Raw genomic sequence first — 25,645 nt, 5'->3', positions numbered from 1 at the left:
GGCAGTTATGAAGTGGCTCAAAGGGAGCACACATCAGATAGGTGAGAACAAGATTCAAGTCCCACTGGGGCATCACGAAGGGAACAGGAGGGAACATGTGCGTGATGCCCTTCAGAAATCTACTCACAATAGGGGACTTGAATAAAGAAGGCTGATCTGGTAGCCTCAAGAAGGCTGAAAGAGCAGAAAGGTACCCTTTAAGAGTGCCCAGAGCAGAGCCCTGCTGGGCAAAGGAAAGAAGAAAGAGCAGCACTTCCGAAAGGGGTGCAGAGAGGGGATCCACAGCCTTTGCTGCGCACCATGCCACAAATCTATTCCACCGGCAGGCGTATACCGACTTCGTGGAGGGACGCCTGGCTGCCAGAATGATGTCACAGACTTCGGGAGGCAAGTCGAATGGCCTCAACTGCCGCCGCTCAATCTCCAAGCTTGTAGGTGGAGACTGGACAGGTTCGGGTGCAGGACCGTCCCCTGCTGCTGCGACAGAAGGTCCTCCCGAAGAGGCAGACGAATCGGGGGATCGACTGACATGCGGAGTAGCTCGGGATACCAGTATCTTCGTGCCCAGTCCGGAGCCACAAGGACGACCTGGGCCCGGTCGCGCCTGATCTTCTTCAGCACTCTGGGCAGAAGTGGTATAGGCGGAAAGGCGTACAACAGACCGCAGCTCCACTCGCGACGAAAAGCGTCTCCGAGCGAGTGCCGCCTTGGAAACTCCAACGCGCAGAACTGCTGACATTGCGCGTTCTCTTCTGTGGCGAATAGATCTAACCAAGGCTCTCCCCACTGTCGAAAGAGACCTTGCGCCACGTCCGAGTTCAGACGCCATTCGTGATCCATCATGCACCGGCGGCTGAGTTCGTCCGCCCTGGCATTCAGAGAGCCTGCCAGGTGTTGAACCACCAGGGTCACGCCCTGATGTTCCAGCCACTGCCAGAGGCGCAGAGCCTCCTGGCAAAGGGTCCACGACCCCACACGGCCCTGTTTGTTGCAGTACCACATGGCGGTGGTGTTGTCGGTAAACACTTGCACCACGCTCCCCCTGACAGAGGGGAGGAATGCCTTCAGTGCAAGACGAATCGCCCGCAGCTCCAGAAGGTTGATGTGGAGCCGGGACTCCGCCGGAGACCAGAGGCCTCTGATCTCCGCCTCTCCCATGTGGCCTCCCCAGCCCTGGAGGGACGCGTCCGTCACAACTACGTGCTCCGGCTGGGGTAGAGAGAGGGGTCTGCCACTGACCCAGTCGCGGTCCGTGAGCCACCACTGCAGTTGCTTCGCAGTGCCCTCCGAGATCAGGACATGATTGGACAGGTTGCCCTGATGCTGGGCCCACTGAAACTTCAGGTCCCACTGCAGAGCCCGCATCCGCCACCTGGCGTGACGCACCAGAAGGATGCAGGAGGCCATCAGTCCCAGAAGCCGCAGCGTCAACCTGACCGAGACCCGGGATAACGGCCTGAAGACAGGAATCAGAGCCTGAATATCCCGAACCCGCTGCTCGGGTGGGTAAACCCGAAACTGCGCCGAGTCGAGAACCGCTCCGATGAAAAGGAGCTTCTGAGAGGGACACAGGTGTGACTTCGGCACATTGATGGAAAACCCCAGCAAGTGCAGGAGGTCGGCCGTAGTCTGGAGGTGGGTGACGACTGTCTGGGGCGAGCCCGCCTTCAACAACCAGTCGTCGAGGTAGGGGAAGACTGACACCCCTTGCCTGCGCAGATGGGCTGCGACCACCGCCATCACCTTCGTGAACACCCGTGGGGCGCTGGTAAGGCCGAAGGGGAGCACGGTAAACTGAAAGTGCTCTAGGCCTACCGTGAACCGCAGGTAACGCCGGTGGGCCGGCAGGACGGGGATGTGGAAATAGGCGTCCTGCAAGTCCAACGCTACCATCCAGTCTCCTGGGTCCAGGGCAGCCAGGACCTGAGCCAAAGTGAGCATCTTGAACTTCTCCGTCCGGAGGAAGCCGTTGACGTTCCGCAGATCCAAGATAGGGCGTAGTCCCCCTTTGCCCTTCTTGGGTACCAGAAAGTAGTGGGAGTAACAGCCACGTCCTACTTCTGGCCCAGGAACGCGCTCGATGGCCCTCTTGGCCAAGAGGGCCGAAACTTCCTCTCGCAGAAGTCGCAAGTGATCCCCCGACACACGGTGGTATTGAGGTGGCATGGATGGAGGGGAAGACTCGAAGGGGAGGGAGAAACCCCTTCGGACAATTTGCAGCACCCACCTGTCCGAAGTGACTGTATGCCAGTGGGAGAGGTGATGGCGAACCCTGCCTCCCACAGGCGTCACATGGGCCTGAAAACTCGGACTAGGAAGGTTTTGAGGCAGGGGCTGCTGAGGGAGGTGTGGACTGGCCTCGCCGCTGACCCCGACCACCGCCGCGGCGGTTCCCACGTCCGCCACCGCGCTGCTGGATATTTTGCGGCGTGTGGCTGGCGGTCCGTGGTGGGGCGCCCCTTCCGTGGCCACGAAAGGAGCGAAAGGCACCCGATTGCTGGCGTGGGGCCGTAAGGCCCAAGGACTTGGCCGTGGCCCTGGAGTCCTTGAAACGTTCCAGCGCATGGTCTGCCTTGTCGCCGAAGAGGCGACGGCCATCAAACGGCATGTCCAGGAGGGTGGCCTGGACATCGGCCGAGAAGTTGGCGGACCTCAACCAGGCGTGGCGTCGAACCGCCACCGTCGTTGCCATCGCCCTGCCCAGTGAGTCCGTGGTATCCAGCCCACACCGGATAGAAAAACGTGCCGCATCCCGGCCGTCCGCAAGGGTTTGGCTGAGTTTAGCCCTGACCTCCTCAGGGCATTGTGGCAGCACCTCCGCAACCGTGTCTCACAGGGTGTGGGTGTAGCGGCCCAAGAGACAGTTGGTGTTCACTGACCGGAGCCCTAGGCTCACAGACGAGAAGACCTTCTTCCCGAACTGCTCATATCTCTTGGATTCCCTGTCGGGCGGGGCCGACGGGAATGCGGTCTGGGAGTTGGAGGCCTGGATGACCAGGCTCTCGGGGGTGGGGTGGGTGGACAAAAAGCAAGGGTCGCCCGGTGCCGGGCGGTAGCGTCTGGCCACGTTCCTGTCCACAGGGGGGCCTGTGGCGGGCTTGGACCAAGTGCCCAGAAGAACGTCACACAAGGCCTCGTTGAACGGCAGGAGGGGCTCCGCGGAGCCGGACTGCTGTTTGAGGACCTCAGTGAGGAGATTAGTCCTCACGGCCGCGACGGGGAGCTCAAGGTTTAGGGCCTTAGCTGCCTTCGTCAACACTACACTGTAAGCAGAACCCGCCTCCGAAGCCACAGTCGGGGGCGACGTAAATCCAGTGTCTGGCGAGGTGTCAATACCACTGGCCTCCCCAAGCTCATATGTCCAGTCCTGATGAGACTGGCAATCACGTGCCAGAGGGTCCTCGGACCCCTCCCATTGCTCCTCGTCACCCGGCTCCTGGAGACCAGGATTAACAGCCAGGGCCTCCTCGTGGAGATAGAACTCTCCGAAGGCCGACGGAATCGGCGCCCAGCGGCGCCCCTCCGACACCTGAGTAGGACCGTAGGAAGCATTGGGGTCGGCAACCACTTCGGCTGCCGGGGACGACACCTGAAGGGACGTCGCCGGCGAGGTCGTAGGGTCGACCGGCGAGGTCCCGGATCCGGAGCCGGATCCAGCGAGGTCGCGCGGCGCCGGGACCGAAGTCGCCAGCGGCGCCGGGGCCAAAGCACCCGACGTCGTCGGGGCCGAAGCGCCCGACCCGGAAGGACCTCCAGACGGAGCCGATCGGCCCGAAGGCGCCACGGGAACCGACTGAGGAGGGAGGGCCCTCATGGCCATGAGGTACCTCTCGACCTCCTCCTGCGACGCGCCGTGCCCAGGGACCCGAAGGTGTGGGGCAGGCGGCGACGCTTGCGACTCCCGCGGAGCCGCGTGGGCGGTGTCACCCGAGTCCCCGGTCGCATCGTGCGAGCGACGGGGCGGGTCGGAGGATCGATGGTGTCGCTCCGACCTCTCATGCCTCTTACCTGAGGACTTGGAACCAGACGATCGGTGTCCACTCCCGGAACGTCGATGACTCCGACCTCGCGACCTGTCCCTCGACCTCCCGTGGGACCGGGACCGGGACCTGGAAAGGCGCGGGGCCGACTGCCTCAGCTCGAGACGCTTGCGGGACCGCTCCCGCCTAGCCTTCGACGTCAGGGCCCGGCAGTCGGAGCAGGTTCGATCGTCGTGGTCGAGGCCTAAGCACTTCAGGCACCGGCGATGGGGGTCCGTGACCGACATGAGTCGGCCGCACTTCGAGCAAGGCTTGAACCCGGGCATCCCTGGCACCGATAGTCGAGAATCGACTAACTAGAGGATCAAAAAGATCAAAAAAGTTTTCAGTCAAAAAGTGACTGGGGGTAGAGCTTCTTCCGGATCTGCGCTAGCTGGCGCGGAAAAAAGAAGAACTGACGTCAGCGCGCATGGGCGCCGTCTATATACTCCGACAACGTCATCCCGGCGCTCACGACGCCGACGACAGGCCGCGGAGCCGCAGACGACGCCTACCAGCGCGCAGGGGTATTGCTACGCAAAAATTTCCGGATCCAGTCTGACGCCTGGGGATATTCTAAGGTAAGGAATCTATCACTAACGTGTCTCTTTCAGATCTGACATTGCCACTTAGGCTAGTGGATGCCTTCTGTATTGTCAAAGTTGTTGTTTACCATCGATTCCCGAGCGCTCAGAGGCCTGTAGGTGATTGAGCGCGCTACAAATCAAAAATAACAATAACAATAACATACTCAATTGTTAGTCAATTGGCTAGGTCTTTAGCACCCTTGCACAGACTGAGTGAGAGATTAGGAGGAAGGAGGTGAAGGAAAGATATGGGCACCTTATGTGGGCCCATAGCAGAAAGCAGAGGAGGAGCAGGCAAACCAGAGCTTTAGAGTGTGGGCTTAAAATAAGTGGATGGGTTCTGGGGAGTGTAAAGACATTTAGATGTGCATTGTTCCAAGCTTATCTGCAAATGTGGAAAACATGATTTGATTTACAATGCCTTATCGTCTCCGATTAGAATATGCAGCACACTTCGATGTACCTGGGCTTTTAAAATATGCAACATCTTGATAAAAGTGATTAAAGTGTGTCTAAATTTTGTATTTATGATAAAGGTATTTGTTGAATTGTTTTCATTTGACTGTATTTTTTGTCTCCAGTGAATGCAGTGGTGTCCTGTTTGACCATTATGAAAACCAGTGTAAACCGTGGCAAGGCTGCACTCCGAGCGGTGTGCTTCACACTAGATGAGCTCCACTTCCGGTTACCACCTTTTGTACAACTCAGACCTAAACAGTGTTATGTGATGCTTCCACCACACCCACAGACACCGCGGGCCTCCCTCGAGAGGGCAGGGTGTCTCTCTCGGACTGACCCGAGCTATACCAACAGCAAAATAAAATTCCTGTTGGGCCAGATAGTCGCTGTGCCAAACCGATCAGCTCCAACATGAAGTGTCTGCTGGATCCCTAAGTGTGACAATATGTGCGCTGTTGCAAATGAAGGCACCCAATCACCTCTGCTCTTCAGTGCCTAACATTTGTTTGTTTAGTCGCCTGCTTTAAATCGCACCCAACCAGGCACACGTTTACTAACTTATTTATTCAACTAATCGCTCTCTTACTAGCACACTCCCCCAACTGATTCTTTCACTCAATTGCAGTTTGATAGCTTTCATTTTTTGATCTATCAATTCATTTCTCTGTACCTTTCCAGGAGTAAGTCCTGTTTACAATTTCCTGCTGTATTCTTACATTGATTTCATGTGTTCATATATGACACTGGGTGGTGGGGGCACCCAATGGAAGCTTCTCCTTCAGTCATACTCGGGTTGACACTGTGCGCTTGGATGGAATGGAGAAAGGACAAGCTGGGTTCCAGTATCATCATTTGTTTTCTTTTGTGGTAGGAACCAGTTCTGGTTGGTTACGGTGCTCCTAAGTTTGCTCATTTTGATGTGTTGATACCCAGAAAGATGCAGTAGCAACCATGCACTTTTCATGCAGTTGCAGGGAGATTGGAGAGCTTTGCCTGGTAGTGTATTCCCCATACAGGGTGCTGAGTCCAATATTTATTTTAAGCATTCCGTTTGTCCAGATTTGGTCATGGAATGGAGCAGGTGAATGATGTTAAAAGCCGTTCATCTTGATATGGACACTCTTCGGCCAGATTAACTAACACTGCATCTGGCTTGCATCACAAAACTGATGCAAACTGGTGAAAAGTATTGTACTGGGATTCACATTCCAGCGCAATTGTAGTTTTATGTTGTAAAGTAGCCCTAAACTAGCTCAAAGTAGAGCTAATCTCAAGGGCATAGCTACCATTAGGGCGGCAGGTACAGTGAAAATGAGGGGCTTTGAAGGGCCTATGGAACTCTAATAATTGTTGTCTTTTATTACGCCAATAGCATTTAAAGGGGACATTTTATTTGCATGCGCCAGGGACCATGGCTTCTTTACATTAAGGGGTGTACCATGTGAGGTATGCATACGTTCCAATGCAACCACCCTTGGGCTTTAATGCAAATGCTGGTCTACTAACATTGGCTTGAAAGCCATTTGCATAAAAAACATAAGCTTCTGCTGGTCAGGCATAACATTGGAGTAAAATTTTTTTTTCTCCAAAGCTTTCCAAATTTGCATGGTTGTTGTACTGTAGAGCAGACATAAAAACGTGGAAAAACATTAAAGTATGTCCGAGTAGATTTTTTTCAAACTGGAAGGGTAACCGTGTAGTAAAAAACCTATGGTAGTTATCAAACACCCACCCTTGCACTAAGGTGCAAGGGTGTGTGCGTGGTGCAAGGGAGCCAAAAGTGCTCAAGGGCAGGAGGAGAGAGATACCGTGCCAGATCAGCTCCTGCTGCTATGATCTCCAAATAAACTCTTTCTAGACTCTTCCCTCTTCTACCCCTCCACTATCCTTTTCAACCCAAATAATAAACTTGATTGTGCACCCCTCAAATAAACATAATAGTTCCCTGTACTAACTCACCAATAATCCTTTTTGAGTTCCGGAGTAGCATGCTACTTGCTGAAAAGCGCTTCAACGCCTCATCAGGGGTAGTAACTGCTATATAAATGCAATTACAATTACACTTACCTAGGGTATGGGTACTAAAGAGGGTCCCTATGGGCTGCAGCAAGTATTGTGCCACTCAAAGGGACCCACACAATAACTGCACACAGCCTGCCACTGCAGGATTTGTGAAATGGTGTAAACCATTTTGAAAACATGACGTGGCATGCCCATGCACACACCATATACTATATGTAAGTCACCACTAGAGCAGGCCTTATATCCCTAAGGCTGAAGCATTACGAGTTACCCCACTACATGATGGCTTTACTGAAAATAATGGTGTTTGATAGCAAACACCTCATCTTGACAAATCCATACTGATGCCAGCATTGGATTTGTCCTGCCATGCACCCAGAGGGCACCTTAAAGTTACCTCCTGAATCCTACTAGCCTCTTAGTGTGCCAGCTCACTAGTATCATCCTGCCTGCCACCACAGACAAGTTTCTGACCCCCCCCTTGCAGGTGAGAGCCCAGGATGTCTGAGGTCAGAAACAATGCCTGCTCCAGAGGACAGTGTTACACCTCCGCCAGCAGGATTGCTAGTGATTTAGCATATCAAGGCCAGAGACTTCAAATTCTCTACCGCCTTTGATATGCAACTCCGGCTTCCCCCAGACCTGGTAAATGCCACGCCCCTGAGGCCCAATTGGCACCAGGAAAGGTGAAAAAATGTGCTAGTCATAAGGTGTGTTCGTTCTCAGGCTGGTCACACCCCTAAGGTGGGCTACCTGAAGTGAACAGCGAAGAACAAGTTACTTACCTTCGGTAACGATATATCTGTAAGAAACATTAGTTAGTGTTAGATTCCTTACCTTAGAATATCCCCAGGCGTCAGTCTGGATCCGGAAACTTTTGCGTAGCAGTACCCCTGCGCGTCGGTAGGCGTCGTCTGCAGGCGTCCCCTGCGGCTCCGCGTCCGTCGTCGGCGTCGTGTGCCGTGATGACGTCGCTGGAGTATATAGACGCCGCCTCCGCGCGCGGACGTCAGTTCTTTGCACACAGCTTTTCCGCGCCAGGAGACGCAGAGCCATGAGAGAACCAACACTGGTGCCATGTAAAAACTTGGGCCCTGAAAGGGATGACCTTAACCCTAGGTATCAGTTCGCAGAACGGGGAGGATGGGTGGGTTCGGTAAGGAATCTAACACTAACTAATGTTTCTTACAGATATATCGTTACCGAAGGTAAGTAACTTGTTCATCTGAAAGAAACACGTTAGTGTTAGATTCCTTACCTTAGAATACATACCCCAGCAATACCAACCCCGGTGGTGGGTCTGCGAACCAATACAAAACTACACCAGAAAGTCCTGGAGGACAGAACGGCCAAAGAAGCCATCCCTCCGGACTTGACTGTCCAGGCAGTAGTGCCTCGCAAAGGTGTGCAGCGAGGCCCACGTAGCCGCTTGGCAAATGTCCTGCAAGGGGACTCCCCGGCCCAGGGCAGTAGTAGCCGCCGTGGCCCGAGTGGAATGGGCCCTCAGCCCACCAGGAGGCTCCTTCCGAGCCAAAGAGTAGCACGCTTTGATGCAGAGGACGACCCATCGAGAGATGGTTCGTTTACAAACCGCCCGTCCCTTCTTCGCACCCACGTAGCCAACAAACAGTTGGTCATCCACCCGGAACTGGCGTGTGCGATCCATGTAAAATGAAAGCGCACGTTTTGGGTCCAGACGATGGAGCCGTTCTTCATCCTTTGAAGGATGCGGAGGCGGGAAGAAGGAAGGGAGGGTGATGGACTGCCCGATGTGAAAGGCCGAAACAACCTTGGGCAGGAAAGAAGGTCTAGTCCTCAGAACCACCTTGTCAGGATGAATGGACAGGAAAGGAGGTTGGACAGAAAGAGCCTGGAGCTCACTCACCCTCCTGGCAGAGGTGATGGCAACCAGGAAAGACGTCTTTAAAGTCAGGAGACGGAGAGGGCAAGAATGAAGGGGCTCAAAGGGAGCACACATCAGGAAAGTTAGAACCAGGTTCAAATCCCACTGAGGCATCACAAACGGAACAGGTGGAAACATGTGAGCGATGCCTTTCAAGAATCGAGTTACAATCGGGGATTTGAACAAAGAAGGCTGATCAGGAAGCCTCAAAAAGGCTGAAAGGGCAGAAAGGTAGCCCTTGATAGTGCCCAGAGCAGAGCCCTGCTGGGCAAGAGAAAGAAGAAACAGAAGAACCTCTGAGAGAGGGGCAGAAAGAGGGTCCACAGCCTTTGCTGTGCACCATGCCACAAATCTGTTCCACCGACAGGCGTATACCGACTTAGTGGAGGGACGCCTGGCTGCCAGAATAACATCACAGACTTCAGGAGGCAAGTCAAATGGCCTCAACCGCCGCCGCTCAATCTCCAAGCATGGAGGTGGAGACTGGACAGGTTCGGGTGGAGGACCGTCCCCTGCTGCTGCGACAGAAGGTCCTCCTGAAGGGGCAGGCGGATCGGGGGACCGACTGACATGCTGAGTAGCTCGGGATACCAGTACCTTCGAGCCCAGTCCGGAGCCACAAGGATAACTTGGGCCCGGTCGCGCCTGATCTTCTTCAGCACTCTGGGCAGAAGTGGTATAGGCGGAAAGGCGTATAACAGACCGCAACTCCACTCGCGCCGAAAGGCGTCGCCATGCGAGTGCCGTCTTGGAAACTCCAACGCGCAGAACTGATGACATTGCGCGTTCTCTTCTGTGGCGAATAGATCTAACCAAGGCTCTCCCCATTGCAGAAAGATGCCTTGCGCCACGTCCGAGTTCAGACGCCATTCGTGATCCATCGAGCACCGACGGCTGAGTTCGTCCGCCCTGGCGTTCAGAGAACCTGCCAGGTGTTGAACCGTCAGAGTCACGCCCTGACGTTCCAGCCATTGCCAGAGGCGCAGAGCCTCCTGGCAAAGGGTCCACGACCCCACTCCGCCCTGTTTGTTGCAGCACCACATGGCGGTGGTGTTGTCGGTGAACACCTGCACTACACTCCCGTTGACAAAGGGGAGGAATGCCTTCAGTGCCAGACGAATCGCCCGCAGCTCCAACAGATTGATATGGAGCCGGGACTCCGCCGGAGACCAGATGCCTCTGATCTCTGCCTCTCCCAAGTGGCCACCCCAGCCCTGGAGGGACGCGTCCGTCACGACAACGTGCTCCGGTTGGGGAAGGGAGAGGGACTTGCCCCTGACCCAATCGCGGTCCGTAAGCCACCACTGCAGTTGTCTCGCAGTGCCCTCCGAGATCAAGACGTGGTCGGACAAGTTGCCCTGATGCTGGGCCCACTGAAACTTCAGGTCCCACTGCAGAGCCCGCATCCGCCACCTGGCGTGATGCACCAGAAGGATGCAGGAAGCCATCAGTCCCAGCAGCCGCAGCGTCAACCTGACCGAGACTCGGGATAGCGGCTGAAAGATGGGAATCAAAGCCTGAATATCCCGAACCCGCCGTTCCGGAGGATAAACCCGAAACTGCGCCGAGTCCAGAACCGCTCCGATGAAAAGGAGCTTTTGAGAGGGACACAGGTGTGATTTCGGCACGTTGATGGAGAACCCCAGGTCGTGCAAGAGGTCTGCCGTCATCTGAAGGTGGTGGACGACTGTTTGGGGCGAGCCCGCCTTCAACAACCAATCGTCTAGGTAGGGGAAGACTGAAACCCCCAACCTGCGCAGATGGGCTGCGACCACCGCCATCACCTTTGTGAACACCCGTGGGGCGCTGGTAAGGCCGAAGGGGAGCACGATAAACTGAAAGTGCTCCAGGCCTACCGTGGACCGCAGGTAACGCCGGTGGGCCGGCAGGACGGGGATGTGAAAATAGGCGTCCTGCAAGTCCAACGCTACCATCCAGTCTTGTGGGTCTAGAGCAGCCAAGACCTGAGCTAACGTCAACATCTTGAACTTCTCCTTCCTGAGGAAGCCGTTGACGTTCCTTAGATCCAAGATAGGACGTAGGCCCCCCTTGTCCTTCTTGGGCACCAGAAAGTAGTGGGAATAGCAACCACGCCCTACTTCTGGCCCAGGAACGCGCTCGATGGCCCCCTTGGCCAAGAGGGCCGTAACTTCCTCCTGCAGAAGTGTCAAGTGGTCCCCCGACACACGGTGGTTCTGCGGTGGCATGGCTGGAGGAGAGGTCTCGAAGGGGAGGGAGTAGCCCCTTCGGACGATTTGCAGCACCCACCTGTCCGAAGTGATCGTGCGCCAGTGAGCGTGGTGATGGCGAACCCTGCCACCCACTGGCGTCACATGGGGCCGAAAGCACGGACTAGGAGGATTTTGGGGTAGATGCTGCGGGGGAAGGTGTGGTCTGACCCCGCCGTTGTCCCCGACCGCCACCACGGCGGTTTCCACGGCCGCCACCGCGTTGGAAGGATTGTTGCGGCGCGTGGCTGGCAGCACGTGTGGGGGCGCCCCTTCCTTGGCCACGAAAGGGACGAAACGAACCCGTTTGCTGACGCTGGGTCGAGAGACCCAAGGACTTGCCGTGACCCTGGAGTCCTTGAAGCGTTCCAGCGCGTGGTCCGCCTTGTCACCTAACAGGTGACAGCCATCAAACGGCATGTCCATCAATGTATTCTGGACATCAGCCGAAAAATTGGCGGATCTCAGCCAGGCGTGGCGACGAATCGCCACCGTCGTCGACATAGCTCTGCCCAGCGAGTCGGTCGTATCAAGACCACACCGTATTGAATATTTCGCTGCATCCCGGCCCTCAGCCACAGCTTGACCGAGTTTTGCCCGCACCTCCATGGGGCATTCCGGCAGCAGTTCCGCGACCGTATCCCACACAGAGTGGGTGTAGCGGCCCAAGAGGCAAGCGGTGTTGCAAGACCGCAGGCCCAAACTAATGGACGAGAAGACCTTTTTGCCAAACTGGTCATACCTCTTGGATTCCCGGTCGGGCGGGGCCGACGGGAATGCGGACTGGGAGGTCGAGGCCTGGATCACCAGACTCTCAGGAGTGGGGTGGGTAGACAGGTACTTGGGGTCGTCCGGACAAGGACGGTGGCGCCTGGCCACGTTCCGATCAACAGGCGCACCTGAAGCGGGCCTGGACCACGTGCCCAACAGAACGTCTGACAAGGCTTCATTAAACGGCAGCAGTGGCTCCTGTGGGCATGACTGCGGTTTGAAGACCTCGGTGAGGATGTTAGGCCTCACGGCCGCGACGGGGAGCTCAAGGTGTAAGGCCTTGGCAGCCCTCATCAGCACCACAGAATAGGCAGCTCCCTCCACCGATGCCACGGAAGGAGGAGAGATCAAACCAGGGTTAGGAGAGTCGTCCAAACCACTGGCATCCCCCAAGTCACCTGTCCAGTCCGGGTCATACTGGCACTCGCGTGACAGGGGGTCCTCGGACCCCTCCCAACCTTCACCGTACTCCTCATCCTCTCCGTATTCGGAGTCAATGATGAAGACCGGCTCCTCAGGGTTCATGGGCCCCATCGGCGCCGGGACCGGCGTCGAGCGACGCCCGTCCGGCGCCGCGTCGGAGAAGGTAAGGGGACGGCGCCGCCCGGAGCCGGCGCCGGAACCCCACCGCCGGCCGGAGCCGGCACTGGAGAACCGGCGCCGCGCGGGGGCGGCGTCGGGGGTAACCCCGATGGCAACGGCGCCGGGGAGGCCGGAAGACCAGCCGGCGCCGATCCCGAAGGCCCTTGCGGCGCCGGGGTTGGAGCCGTCGGCGGCGCCGGGGCCGGAGCACCCGACGGCGCCGAGGCAGGGACACCCGAACCGCCAGGGCCCCCAGACGGTAGCACTGGGCCCGAAGGCACCGTAGGCCCCGTCGGAGAAGCGAGCCCCCTCATGGCCAAGAGGAACGCCTCGATCTCCTCAGGCGTCGCGCCATGCCCAGGGACCGGAGGGTATGAGGCAGGCCGCGCCGGCGACTCTCGCGGAGCCGCGGGGTTGGGGTCACCCGAGCCCCCGGCCGCATCGCGCGAGCGTCGGGGGGAGTCGGGGGTACGATGACGACGCCCCGACTTCTTGTGCTTCCTACCTGACGAGCCTGACGAGTGGTGTCGACTTCCGGAACGCTCGGCGCGGCTCCGCGACCGCTCCCTCGAACGCTCTCTCGACCTCCGGCCGGACCGGAACCGCTCCCGGTCCCGACGTGGGGCCGACACCCGGAGCTCCAGTAGCTTGCGGGACCGCTCCCGCCTAGCCTTGTTGGTGAGGGCCCGGCAGTCGATACAGGAGTCCACGTCGTGGTCGGGGCCCAGACACCGGAGACAGAGGCGGTGATGGTCCGTGACCGACATTGTGCGCTCACAGTCATCGCAATTCTTGAACCCAGGCATCCTATCAGGCACAATAAGAGGAAAAACAATCGAAAAACTTGGTCAAAGACCGGAGTACTGCTCTTCAGATCTGCGTCCACTGGCGCGGAAAAAAGAAGAACTGACGTCAGCGCGCGGAGGCGGCGTCTATATACTCCAGCGACGTCATCACGGCGCACGACGCCGACGACGGAACTCGGAGCCGCAGGGGACGCCTGCAGACGACGCCTACCGACGGGCAGGGGTACTGCTACGCAAAAGTTTCCGGATCCAGACTGACGCCTGGGGATATTCTAAGGTAAGGAATCTAACACTAACGTGTTTCTTTCAGATACAAGAATTACACCACCTTGTTTTTTGTGGAAGTAGGAACTCTGGGTCATGTTTATGCTCTGTCTCCACTGACGTGGTCCTATAGTAGGTGTAGACACGCCCGGGGTAGGTATTCCATTGGCTACTACCTTACACTACCCTTAACACCCCTAAATTCAGTATTTAAGTGGCCCCCTGGCACCATGAACTCAGATTGGTCTACTGGGATCAGAAAAGGATAAAGAAGAGCTGAAAACGCAAGAACAGTAGACCAGGCCCGGATATGGTGCAAAACACCACCTGCCTGGAAAATTGCAAAGACAAAAATTGTCCTCTGGCTGTGCATCCTCCTAAAGCTGCTAGTACTTCGACAACCAGTCAGCATCTCCCTTGAAGTGGAGGAGCCACTTACCTCCAGTTTGCAGACATTGACCACTTCTGCCCAGTACATTGTCCTGCTGACTATCAGGTCCACTGAAGAAGCAGCACTCCAGCAAAAGGACTTTGTGGCTTCTAGAGGTCATCCCCAGCTAGTCTTGAGCCGCTAGACCCTCCAAAAGCCCTTCAGCACCAATACCCTGAGCACTAGAGCCCATACAGCAGCTAAGGCTTGTTAAGTGTCTAGTCTGAACACCAGCCCCGCCAAGACCGACCTACGGATGAGGGACGTCAACATCACAGAGGCCAGATCCGAGAGTTGCCCTGCTGTCCTATTTGCCCCCCCCATCACCAGCTTGACACCAATAAGTGAGAGCCTCCAAAGCAAATGACCTGCCGGACAAAAAAAACTCTGCACCTGAGCGCCAAGGCCAGAGTCAGAGCCAACCAATGGTGCCCCTTTGCTCCAGAGACTGTCAAGAGCAAAGCCCCCCCTTTGGGTTCTGCTGGACTGGTCCCCAAGACACTACTTGCAGCCTTTCTCTTGTTACTGGTTTCTCCATTGACTTTAATGGGTAGTGTTTGAGGTTACCATCGTGACCAACAACAATGCACCCGGACATATCAGGGCAGGTAAATCCGAATTGCTTGTGGTTCTTTGGACCTTGGCCATTAAGCACCTTAGGTCCAGAAGAGTAACCCGGAAATCGTCTAAGTGCATCTTTGCAGTGCATTTTTCTCCCATAGGATTACATTACTGCGTTTGAGGCTCATGCCTCAAATCTGACAGCTGTATGTTTCTACAATTTTACTTGTAAAAAATCATGTCTTTTTTTAAATTGGTCTCGAGTTTTTTCTTGCCGGTCTTATTTATTGACTGTGTACAACAAATGCTTAACACTATCCCCCGATAAGCCTAAACTGCTCATCCACACTATTACAAAGAGAGCATTTGGGGTTACTAAATTTAAGCCTGGAAGTCAATAAGGGTTTTGTCGACTTTCTACATTGTGTACCTCATTTTGGTGCAAAACGTAAAAAGCCAGCTTCCTGCAGGGTCTGCAGACCAATTTCACATGAGGAAGTCCAGCAGGACTGAACAGACAAAGAGCCCATCTCTACGGACCTGACTGTCCAGGAAGTAATGTTTGGTGAATGTGTGCAATCAGGCCCACGTTACTGCCTGACAGATATCCCGGACCAGAACTCCATGAGCTAATGCAGTGGTCCCAACGTTAGCTCTGGTGGAATGAGCACGCAAACCCTTCGTGGTTGCTTCTTAGCCAATGAGTACCAGATTTTGATGCAGAGCAGGATCCATCGGGAAATGGTCCGCCTCTGCATGGCTTGCTCTTTCTTTGCTCGAACATACCCCACGAAGAGTTGGTTGTCCACCTGTAACTCTTTCGTGCGCTCAAGGTAGAATGACAATGCTCTTTTTGGGTCCAGATGGTGAAGTCGCTCACCTCCTTAGAGGGATGAGGCAGAGTGTAAAAAGTAGTGGTGGTTTGGCCTACATGAAATGGAGTGACCTCTTTCGGAAGAAAGCTAGCTTTTGTACTAAGCACCAGTTTGTCTGGGTAGACGTTAAGGATGCTTGGATGACAAGGCCTGAAACTCACTAACCCTCTGGAAGGATGTGATTGCCACGAGAAAGGCCACCTGGATGGTAAGGAGCCTGAGAGAACAATTGTGCAGAGACTCAAAGGAAGCAAACATAAGGAAGTTGAGGTTGAAACTGAGAAACCACTGGAGCATAACAAAGGGGGTTGGAGGGAACATATGTGCAAACCTTTCAAAAACGTAAGTATAATAGGGGATTCTAAAAGGGAAGGTTGGTCAGTCAACCTTAAAAAGGAGAAATTGCAGATAGATATCCTTTAACAGTGTAAAGAGCAGAGTTCTGCTGGGCAAGGGAAAGAACAAAAAGCAGCACCTGAGAAAAGGGGACAGAAAGGGAATCCATGTGTCTATCTGAACAACTTTCCACAAATTTAGCCCAATGGCAGGTGTAAACTGCCTTGGTGGAGTGCCGCCTGGCCGCCAAGATAACATTACCAAACTTGGGCGGTAGGTCGAAGGCTATCAACTGTTGCTGCTCAATCTCCACGCATGAAGGCAGAGCGTTGACAGGTTTGGGTGGAGAACCCTCTCCCTCACCCATGCTCAACAACTCGGGATACCAGTCTCTCTGTGCCAAGTCCGGAGCCACAATGATGATTTGGGCCCAGTTGTTCCTGATCTTCTTGAGTACTCTAGGCAGGAGTGGTATGGGGGGAAAAGACAAGCAGGAGGCCTGAGCTCCACTCAAGACGAAAAGTGTCTTCGAGCAAGAGCCGCCTTGGAAACCACAGCACACAAAACTGCTGACATTGCATATTCTTGGCCATGGCGAACAGATTTAACCAAGGATCTCTCAATTGCTGAAAGAGACCTTCCACCACTTCCAGATCGAGACACCGTTTGTTATCAACTAGCACCTTTGGCTGAGTTTGTCCGCTCTGATCGAGTAGAGAGGACGGAAACCTCCATCTTACAAAGTCAGGAAGTCCTGAGGTTGCTGTCCCTTCTACTATATGGAAATGAAAATTCATATTGAGATTTCTCAGAAGAAATCGCTTTCCCGTAGGAGGAAGGAGGGTACAAATATTTGTATTGAAGCCTCATGCTTATGAATATTCTATCAGATATGATTTTCTAATGATTGGGTTCCAAAGAGCGCAAGGTGTTTATCCATATACTTAAAACATCTGGAATTTGATTGAAAATTACAACCCTGTTGATGTCCTTGTAGGACGAAACGGATTGGCTGGGCTGAACATGTATATGCATCTGCAAAAGGAATTTACTTATTTATTTATTTGCGGGTTTATATAGCGCTTGAATAAACTCCCATAGGAGTATCTCCGCGCTAAAAGACAACAGAAACGCAGGCAGGGACAATGATAACAATACAGCACCAGAACAACAAGTTAGCTTATCTTTAAGTGTCTCATAGCGTGACTAATTGGACCTAAACAGGAAAGTTTTCAGTTGCTTTCTAAAAGCAAAGTGGTTGGAACACTGTCTTAGTTGGAGAGGAAGGCTGTTCCACAAGGTAGCACCCACCCAGTCTGGTCCTACTGATCTTGGGTACCCTTAGCAGCAGCTGCTTGCTTGATCTAAGTGTACGTGTGGGAACATAAGGAACAAATTTGTTAGCCAAATAGGCAGGTCCTAAATCATGTAATCCTTTATGTACAATGCAGCAAGCCTTAAATTTCACTCTTTGGCGGATGGATAACCAACTAAGTTTATCCAGCAGGGGTTTAGAGGCAGATCTGGGGGGAGCATTGAGGACTAGCCTGGCTGCTGTGTTTTGAACCACCTGCAGTCGGTCCAGCACCTCTTCGTTTGCAGACACCAGAAGACCATTACAGTAATCAAGACGGCTGATCACTAGAGCCTGGACCAGAGTTCTTCTAATGGAGTCCGGAAGGAGCGGGAATATCCTACGGAGGAGTCCTATCACATGGAAACAGGACCCCATAGTAGCATTTCCATGTTGTTTCATAGTCAGCTCAGGCTCTAGACATACCCCAAGGTTCTTGATTACTTGTTTTGGTTCTGGAACTGGTCCCAGTTCTAATGGCCACCAATCAGGGGATCATTGTATCTTGGCCTCACCGAAAAGTATCACCTCAGTCTTACCAACATTACACTGAAGAAAGTTGGAAGACATCCACTGGGATACGGCTTTCATCCCCTCGGAGAAAGATTGTATTACCTCCGGGGTGAGGGATTTAAATGGAAAAAGCAGCTGAGTATCGTCAGCATAGGACACTGGACAGAATCCAAAAGCTCTAGTTATATCTGCCAGGGGAGCCACGTAGGTGTTAAAAAGAGTTGGGCTCAAGCAAGAGCCCTGTGGCACCCCCTTGGTGATCTTAACCTCATCCGACCGGAAATCACCCATGGTGACACATTGGGTACGGTCGGAGAGAAAGCTCTTTATCCAGTGCAGTGCCTTGCCACTGAGTCCATTCACAGTCAGTCGTTCGATCAAGGTTTTATGAGAGATGGTATTGAACGCTGCCGATAAATCCAGCAGCACCAGGACAACGGAAATACCCCTGTCCTGGTACATACGGAGATCGTCAGTTATCGACAGCGGGCCATTTCAGTACTATATTTCGGCCTGAAACCTGACTGTGAAGGATCGAGGCTTCCCGATTGTTTCAGGTAGTTGGACAAATGCTTATTCGTATGTTTTTTAATGATTTTCCCCAGAAAAGGCAACAGGAAGATGAGTCTAAGGTTGGACATATTGGTCCATGGGATGGTGGCGTTTTTCCGGATAGGTCTAACTAGAGCCTTTTTCCACTCTCGTGGGACACGTCCCGTTTTTAACGAGAGGTTCACCAAGCTCTGAATATCCGGGCCAAGTACTCTCCCCACCGCTCCCATTGATCTTGCTGGTAATAGATCGGAAGGGCTCCCACTTTTGATGTTATCGATCAACATCTCTACCTCTGGCAGAGTGATATTAGGAAAATCAAGGAATGTATCCGAATTAGTAGCAATTGCTTGCTCCGGCATGTGAATATCCTGACTATTTATAGAAGGATTAGATGCCTCAATCTTCTCATAGATAGCATCAATCTTAATGGTGAAAAAACTTGAGATGTCGTCACAAAGAAGTTGGGACGGCATGTCAGCACTTTCACATGCCACTGGTTTTAGAAAGGTGTTTACAATTTGAAATAGCATTTTCGGATCGTTACCTGCCGTCTCTAATTGTGAGGTGACATAGCTCTTACATGCCAATCGAATGGCTTTATGGTAGATGTTCATTGCTATATGGTAATTGATTTTATCCTCCTCCAAGTGCGTGTTTCTCCAAACTTTCTCAAATTTCCTGGCGGTACGTTTAAGGCCCTGCAGTTCTTCTGAAAACCAAACTTCCTGCTTCCTTGCAGGACGGCTTTTAAATATTTTAAGTGGGGCAATCTGCTTCACCGCGGTACGAGTGGCAGATTCATATTTAAGTAGGGCAAATCAATATCTTCAGTGGTTTGAATATTCGGGGCAATATAGACCTTTTTAAAGGATTCCTCAGATATTTTATGCCATTGCCTTCGCCGAACCGGGATCTGTGACGGGCAATTGGAAAATATACACACACAACAAACAATGGGAGGAGGGTCTAAGGGCGAGTTTACCGACCAACCAGGTACATGCCCCAAAACACAATATTTTCACACCAAATAATACCTGGGGGTCAAAAATAGTTCGTTAGTCAAACAGAGTGGATCACAACACCAATACTACACAAAAGACACCAGTGAGGACATAATCCATGTTGGTGAATGCAGGCCAAGTAGAGGCTCAAGAGCATATGGAGAAATAGTTCCCATCAGAAGCCACACTGTACCGCCCTCTTTCTCATCATTTGGGTTCTCCTTACCCAGGAGACAGAACGGCCGGTCAGATGTTACCGTGACCGATAGATGTGGTAAGGGGTGGTGTATTATGTACAAAGATTGAAGTGGCTACTGAAAAAGCAGTGTTAAGGTGGTAGGAGTGAGAGAGTGAGGGAAATAGAATAAAATTAGGTGAATCGGGTAGACAAACAAAATGTATCAGTGTCTCCCAATCCCTAAAGTTTAAAAAGCAAGTGTAAGTGCGGGTTTTAAATAATCACCGTACTTAATAGTGGTCAACATGTTTCTGCATTATATCGAACATAGTTTCAAATGCATTCTTCAGGACCTTATATAAAAACACTGCTGCTTATAGTAATGAAAAATATCACCTGAGCTTTTTTAGCCCAAATTGAATTAGCTAAGCTATTTAGAAAAATAAGACTGCACTACTTCCTTTCTAAACCAGAACACATTAGCACTGTCCCTGAAGATAAAAACACAGGATTGAAAAAGCCTTCCACTTTCAATCCACCCGCCGCTGTTTTACCTCCAAAGGTCTTGACCTTCGAAGCAGCAGTGGAAAATGACATTAAACGTCTCTATGAAACAGAGACTAGACCGTTCATGAATCTCTCGAGGGACGAACAGCTTGCCCTACGTTCATTATCATCTAATGACAGGATCATTATCAAGCCTGCTGATAAAGGTGGTGCTACAGTCATCTTAGATACTGAGACATACCGAAATGAGTGCCTTTGGCAATTGAGTGACCGGAAATCATACCTCCCACTAAGAGAAGATCCAACAGAGAGATTGCAAACTAAAATTAGCAATTTGGTAGAGGAAGCAACCACTGAGGGTTGGATAACGCCACAAGAAGGACAGTATCTAATCACCAAACATCCTACAATTCCGTACTTTTACTGTCTTCCTAAAGTGCACAAACCCCAGAGGCCGCCACCCGGCAGGCCGATTATTTCGGGTATTGGCTCGGTCCTTGAACCTCTATCAACCTTTGTTGATCATTTTTTAAACCCAATGGTCAAGGCAATGCCCACGTTCCTGCAGGACACGAAAGATGTCCTAAGACTACTGCCTACAATACAATACGACATCGATACTGATATCCTTGTATGATTTGACGTAGAGTCTTTATATACGTCAATCCCACAAACCGAAACGCTGGAGGTAGTAGGTGTTCTATTGGAACAGAGTAATCCCCAATCCATCACGCCAACGAGCTTCATTATGCACTTAGCTGAAATTGCCATGAAAGAAAACTACTTTCGCTTTGAGGACACCATTTACCTGCAAACATCCGGGACCAGTATGGGCAGTGTTTTCGCACCGAGCCTGGCGAATCTTTACGTCCATAACTTTGAACAGCAGGAAGTCCTAACGTCCGCCAACCCATACCTACCATCATTATATATATGGAAACGTTATATTGACGACATTCTGGTGGTATGGCGAGGCACGGAAGAAGACCTAGCCCTATTTCATGGTTGGTTGAATAGTAAGAATGCTTACCTCAAATTTACCATCGAATACAGCAGAACATCTTTAGCCTTCCTTGATCTGAGGTTACATGCAACCAATAATGGTATTGAATCGGAGCTCTATCGGAAGCCGATGGCTAGGAACGCACTATTGAGGTACGACAGTTGCCATCCGCGAGCCCGGAGGGATAATTTGCCTTTCGGCCAATTTCTTAGGGTACAAAGAAACTGCTCCCGCAAAGAAGCCTTCAAAATCCACTCGAAGAACCTGGAAACCCAACTGAGTGAAAAAAACTATCCAAAAAAGGATCATTCGCCAGTCAAAAAAGAGGGCGTCTAACAATAACAGGGAGTCCCTATTAGAGATACACCCACCAAAAGATAAGACCAACCGCATTGCTTTTGTTAATACATTTAACAGTCGCTCGAATCAAGTGCAGAAAATCATAAAGAAACATTGGTCGATCTTGAAGACTGGCAATGACGACATCGCTTTACCCATTTTTGCCTTTAAAAGAGGACAAAATTTAAAAGACCAGCTGGTCCACACACGCCCACGCAACAAAGAATCAAGGCAAGTGGGGACGCTGTGGGACTTACCTCCTGTCGTTGGACATCACCCCTGTGGGGCTTGCACCGTCTTTCCCCAAATCTGTAAATCCACCGTGGTCGACATCGGGACTAACCGCCCTTGGACACAAAACAGATTTACAAACTGCAACAGCAGTAATTTCATATATCTGATAACGTGCCCATGCCCTCTGCGATATGTTGGCATGACGACCCGGAAGATCAGGACAAGGATACAAGAACATAAAAGTACAGTGCGATGCCGAAAACAGGCTACTCGTCTCACCGCACATTTTTTGGAGAAGGGACATGGCCCTGATGATTTTTGTTGGACAGTCCTGGAACAACCACAAATACCTGATTCTTGTACTGACATCAGCCGTTTCTTGTTCAAAATTGAACAAAAGTGGGTTTACCGCCTGAACAGTGACAAAGAGGGACTCAATGAGCCAATACCTTGGATGTCCCTCTAATCAATGTAATTTTACCGACACTATGAGCCCTAATGTAACTAATTGCACGGGGTTTCGCTAGTTTCTCTGATCTACCGCTCAGTACCCCTATAACATCATTACGGTTTTTTGCCATTGTAGGCATTATCTTACTGATAATATTCCTGGAACCATGAGCTCCTTGATCTAATGTATTGCCCTTGCTTGTATGCGCAACCTGCCCATAGACTAATGTGCCTTGTTGTCAGCATTTTGTTCGTCAACTTCCGTTCGGGACTACATGTCCCAGCATGCCCGGCATCACGTGATTAAATCACATCACGTGACTTCTAACCTGCCGTGCTGAACGCGAAGGTACAAAACAGTTCCCTTTGAGGAGCGTCGGTGCCCCCCCAGACAGTACGGATGACTGCCAGGAGACACCGACGGACAGGTAAGCGAGCGCTCGCTTTCTATGCGCACGCTGGTAGCCTGATATACATCGCGCTGATAATTGACAATACAAACGCGCTGCCTTGAAAGCGATCGCGCTTCCATTACCGATGACAATGCTTCCACCCGAGCTTGGCTACTCGATCAGCGAACAAGCGCGCTGAAAAGCGCAGCTCTTAAAGCGATTCAGCTTTTCATTATGACGCCATTTCTTTCAACTTAGTCTGGCCTCATATCTACAACACGATCAACGGACTATTGTCCGCGTCCTTGTCGGACCGATGGAGTATAGTACAGGCGGGGTGACCCGTACAATACCAACGTAGATTCTGAAGGAATAATTAAGTAATCTGCCTCCCTGTGAATTCACTTTTAATTCTAATTTTCGGCTCTAAAAGTTACTTGTGAATTGTTTTTAGAGCGGTGCTCCTCATACCTGCGCTGCAGCCAGGTGGGGTGAAGCCTCTCAACCATCATATATGGGTGAGTCTGCAAATCGGAATGTTTGTCCTTATACATGTGAATGTGAACTCATTACAGTATATAATCCATGGGAATATGACATCTTCATGTTCTTTATTTGTTTGTTTGTCTCTCTGTGTGGATCTAATACCGTGCGATGCAACAGTATACGGTTGAGTACGTACCTGAAGCTCAGGTGATATTTTTCATTACTATAAGCAGCAGTGTTTTTATATAAGGTCCTGAAGAATGCATTTGAAACTATGTTCGATATAATGCAGAAACATGTTGACCACTATTAAGTACGGTGATTATTTAAAACCCGCACTTACACTTGCTTTTTAAACTTTAGGGATTGGGAGACACTAATAAATTTTGTTTGTCCACCCGATTCACCTAATTTTATTCTATTTCCCTCACTCTCTCACTCCTACCACCTTAACACTGCTTTTTCAGTAGCCACTTCAATCTTTGTACATAATACACCACCCCTTACCACATCTATCGGTCACGGTAACATCTGACCGGCCGTTCTGTCTCCTGGGTAAGGAGAACCCAAATGATGAGAAAGAGGGCGGTACAGTGTGGCTTCTGATGGGAACTATTTCTCCATATGCTCTTGAGCCTCTACTTGGCCTGCATTCACCAACATGGATGATGTCCTCACTGGTGTCTTTTGTGTAGTATTGGTGTTGTGATCCACTCTGTTTGACTAACTAACTATTTTTGACCCCCAGGTAAAAATTGGAAAATATATCAATTTTTGGCATGGAGAACTCAAGAGCAAAGTGATCTGTCCAAGAAGCCTCTCATCATAAACCACGTGACTCAGTTGCATGATTAATGACCACTCCCGATGATTTGGGTTTGATTGATTGCAAATATTGTGGTCATGAAATTGTCATGCTTTGATGTTATAAATATTAGGAAACAAATACTTACCTGAAGCAATATTACAGGTTTGGATAACAGACATTCCTGTGTTATCTTTTTCAATAGATCCTTTTTGTGGTGATTTTTTGGCACTAGGATCACAACCAACTTAGCGTCTATACTTAAGTTAACTAAAAAATACAGATAAGTACTAATGCGAACGTCTGATAGCTTTATTGTCTGTTTTTCTTGAACTACATAACCTGGGTAGATGACAGTGGCCCTCCTCAATGAAAATTGGGTGTGCTTTGGGTGAACCCTAACGTCAGGGACCGTGTGATTGTGGAACTCACTAATGTGGATATGGTGGAGAAGCAGGGTTTCCCTAAAAATGTACGACAGGGCTACATAACATTAAAATGATTACATAACTTGGTAGGTATGATGGAACACGGTTGCTGGATTTCTATATTTTCTTATGTTGATAACAAGACAAACAAAAATGTACAAAAATTCTAATGTCTGGTAACTTGGAAGAATGGGCATCTCAATTAGATTTCGACCTATTTAAAAATGGAGAGTGTACCATACACATGATTTGAACATATTTTGATAGAAAAATGCTAAAATATATTTATAAATTAGACAACCCTAGAACACTCAATTTTCAAGATTAAAACCTGTCTCCAAGACTATTAAGCTGATGTCAAATCATAAATATGCAGGCATAATTCAATGGCTATAGCAGCATTTTTTTTAATTCGAAATTAAAAATGTATAAATGACATACCCTTTTTCGTTCTTTCCTTTCTTTTTCCTCTTTCTTTTCTCTCTCCTTTGACCTTTCTCTTGACTTGTCCAAATCTTTCTTGTCTTCTTCTCTTTCCTTACTCTTGGATTGTGTTGGAACAGTGTGGTTAGAGTAGTGCTGTGTAATGAAAAAAGGTCTTGAATTGTAACCATCTGTTTTTGTGCATATAAAGACAGACAACGCATTTGTTTTAAGCACTACATTCAGTAAACCACTTTATAAAGTATGTCACAAAGGAAGCAAGCCTATGATATCACAACCTTATAAAATTCACCTGATGAAAAAAATACTACAAAATTTTCTCCTCTTGAAAATGTCAAATAAACAAAATCAATACAAAATGTCTGCCTGATAATTTAAAAAAAACTTGTGTTGCTAATAACTGGGGGAAAGAGAAGAAAACAATACTAACCTCTAGTAACTAAGTCTCTAGTAAATACTCTATGTACCTGCAGACTCCTTACATCCTGAATATCCCAAACACTAGACCAGAAGCTTTTCAGTAGCTTTTCCATGTAGTTAAGGGGAGCTGGCTATGCATCAGTGCTGGAAATGTTACTGTGACATCACTGGAGCCATGTCGCTTTCACTCTGCATCCTGGTGTCAGCTTCCGATCAATGATTTACGCGTCAAGGAAAATGAGAGCGACTAATTCTGTTAAGGTGAGGCGATAAACCACTTGAAACTTTAATAATGAATGTCAATGCATGACCAGCCTTCAAGACAGGAAAGCAGGAGGGTTTGGTGAGGAATCTGCAGGTAGGTAGAGTATACTTCTGTATCCAGATTCATTACTTAGACTTCCCAAGCAGTACATCATTAGGACGTTTTTGAAGGAATTACCAAGATGAGGAAATCCTGGGGGACAAAATGATGATCTCCATACTTTGAACCTAAACAGTAGTGCTGTGCAAAAGTATGAAGGGATGCAAATATTGTCACCATGCAACGTTCAGCCACTGGGACTTCCATTTCCAAAATAGAAGTTGATAATTTTGCCCTATGGAATGCCATCCTGTGGTTCCTTATGCGCAAGGGCATAGCACATATTAATACATCAGATCATCCACCTTGAAAAGGTCCTCTTTTGTGCT

At 50.7% G+C, this 25,645-nt stretch overlaps 1 protein-coding gene across 2 annotated transcripts in view; it reads right to left on the bottom strand.

Annotated features, from left to right (window-relative positions):
* Window positions 1-25,645, bottom strand: part of THOC2 (THO complex subunit 2) — a 1,289,207-nt gene that overhangs the window by 78,039 nt on the left and 1,185,523 nt on the right. For both annotated transcript variants that reach the window (XM_086918507.1, XM_086918508.1), the window contains exon 33: window positions 24,530-24,667. In XM_086918507.1, coding sequence (XP_086774633.1) covers window positions 24,530-24,667 — 138 coding nt within the window. The remainder of the gene's footprint in view (window positions 1-24,529; window positions 24,668-25,645) is intronic.

Source organism: Lissotriton vulgaris, chromosome 4_1 (assembly GCF_964263255.1).
Source record: "Lissotriton vulgaris chromosome 4_1, aLisVul1.2, whole genome shotgun sequence".
Lineage (NCBI taxonomy): Eukaryota > Metazoa > Chordata > Amphibia > Caudata > Salamandridae > Lissotriton > Lissotriton vulgaris.
Note: the sequence above shows the minus strand (reverse complement) of the source record. Positions and strands in the feature narration are given on the sequence as shown.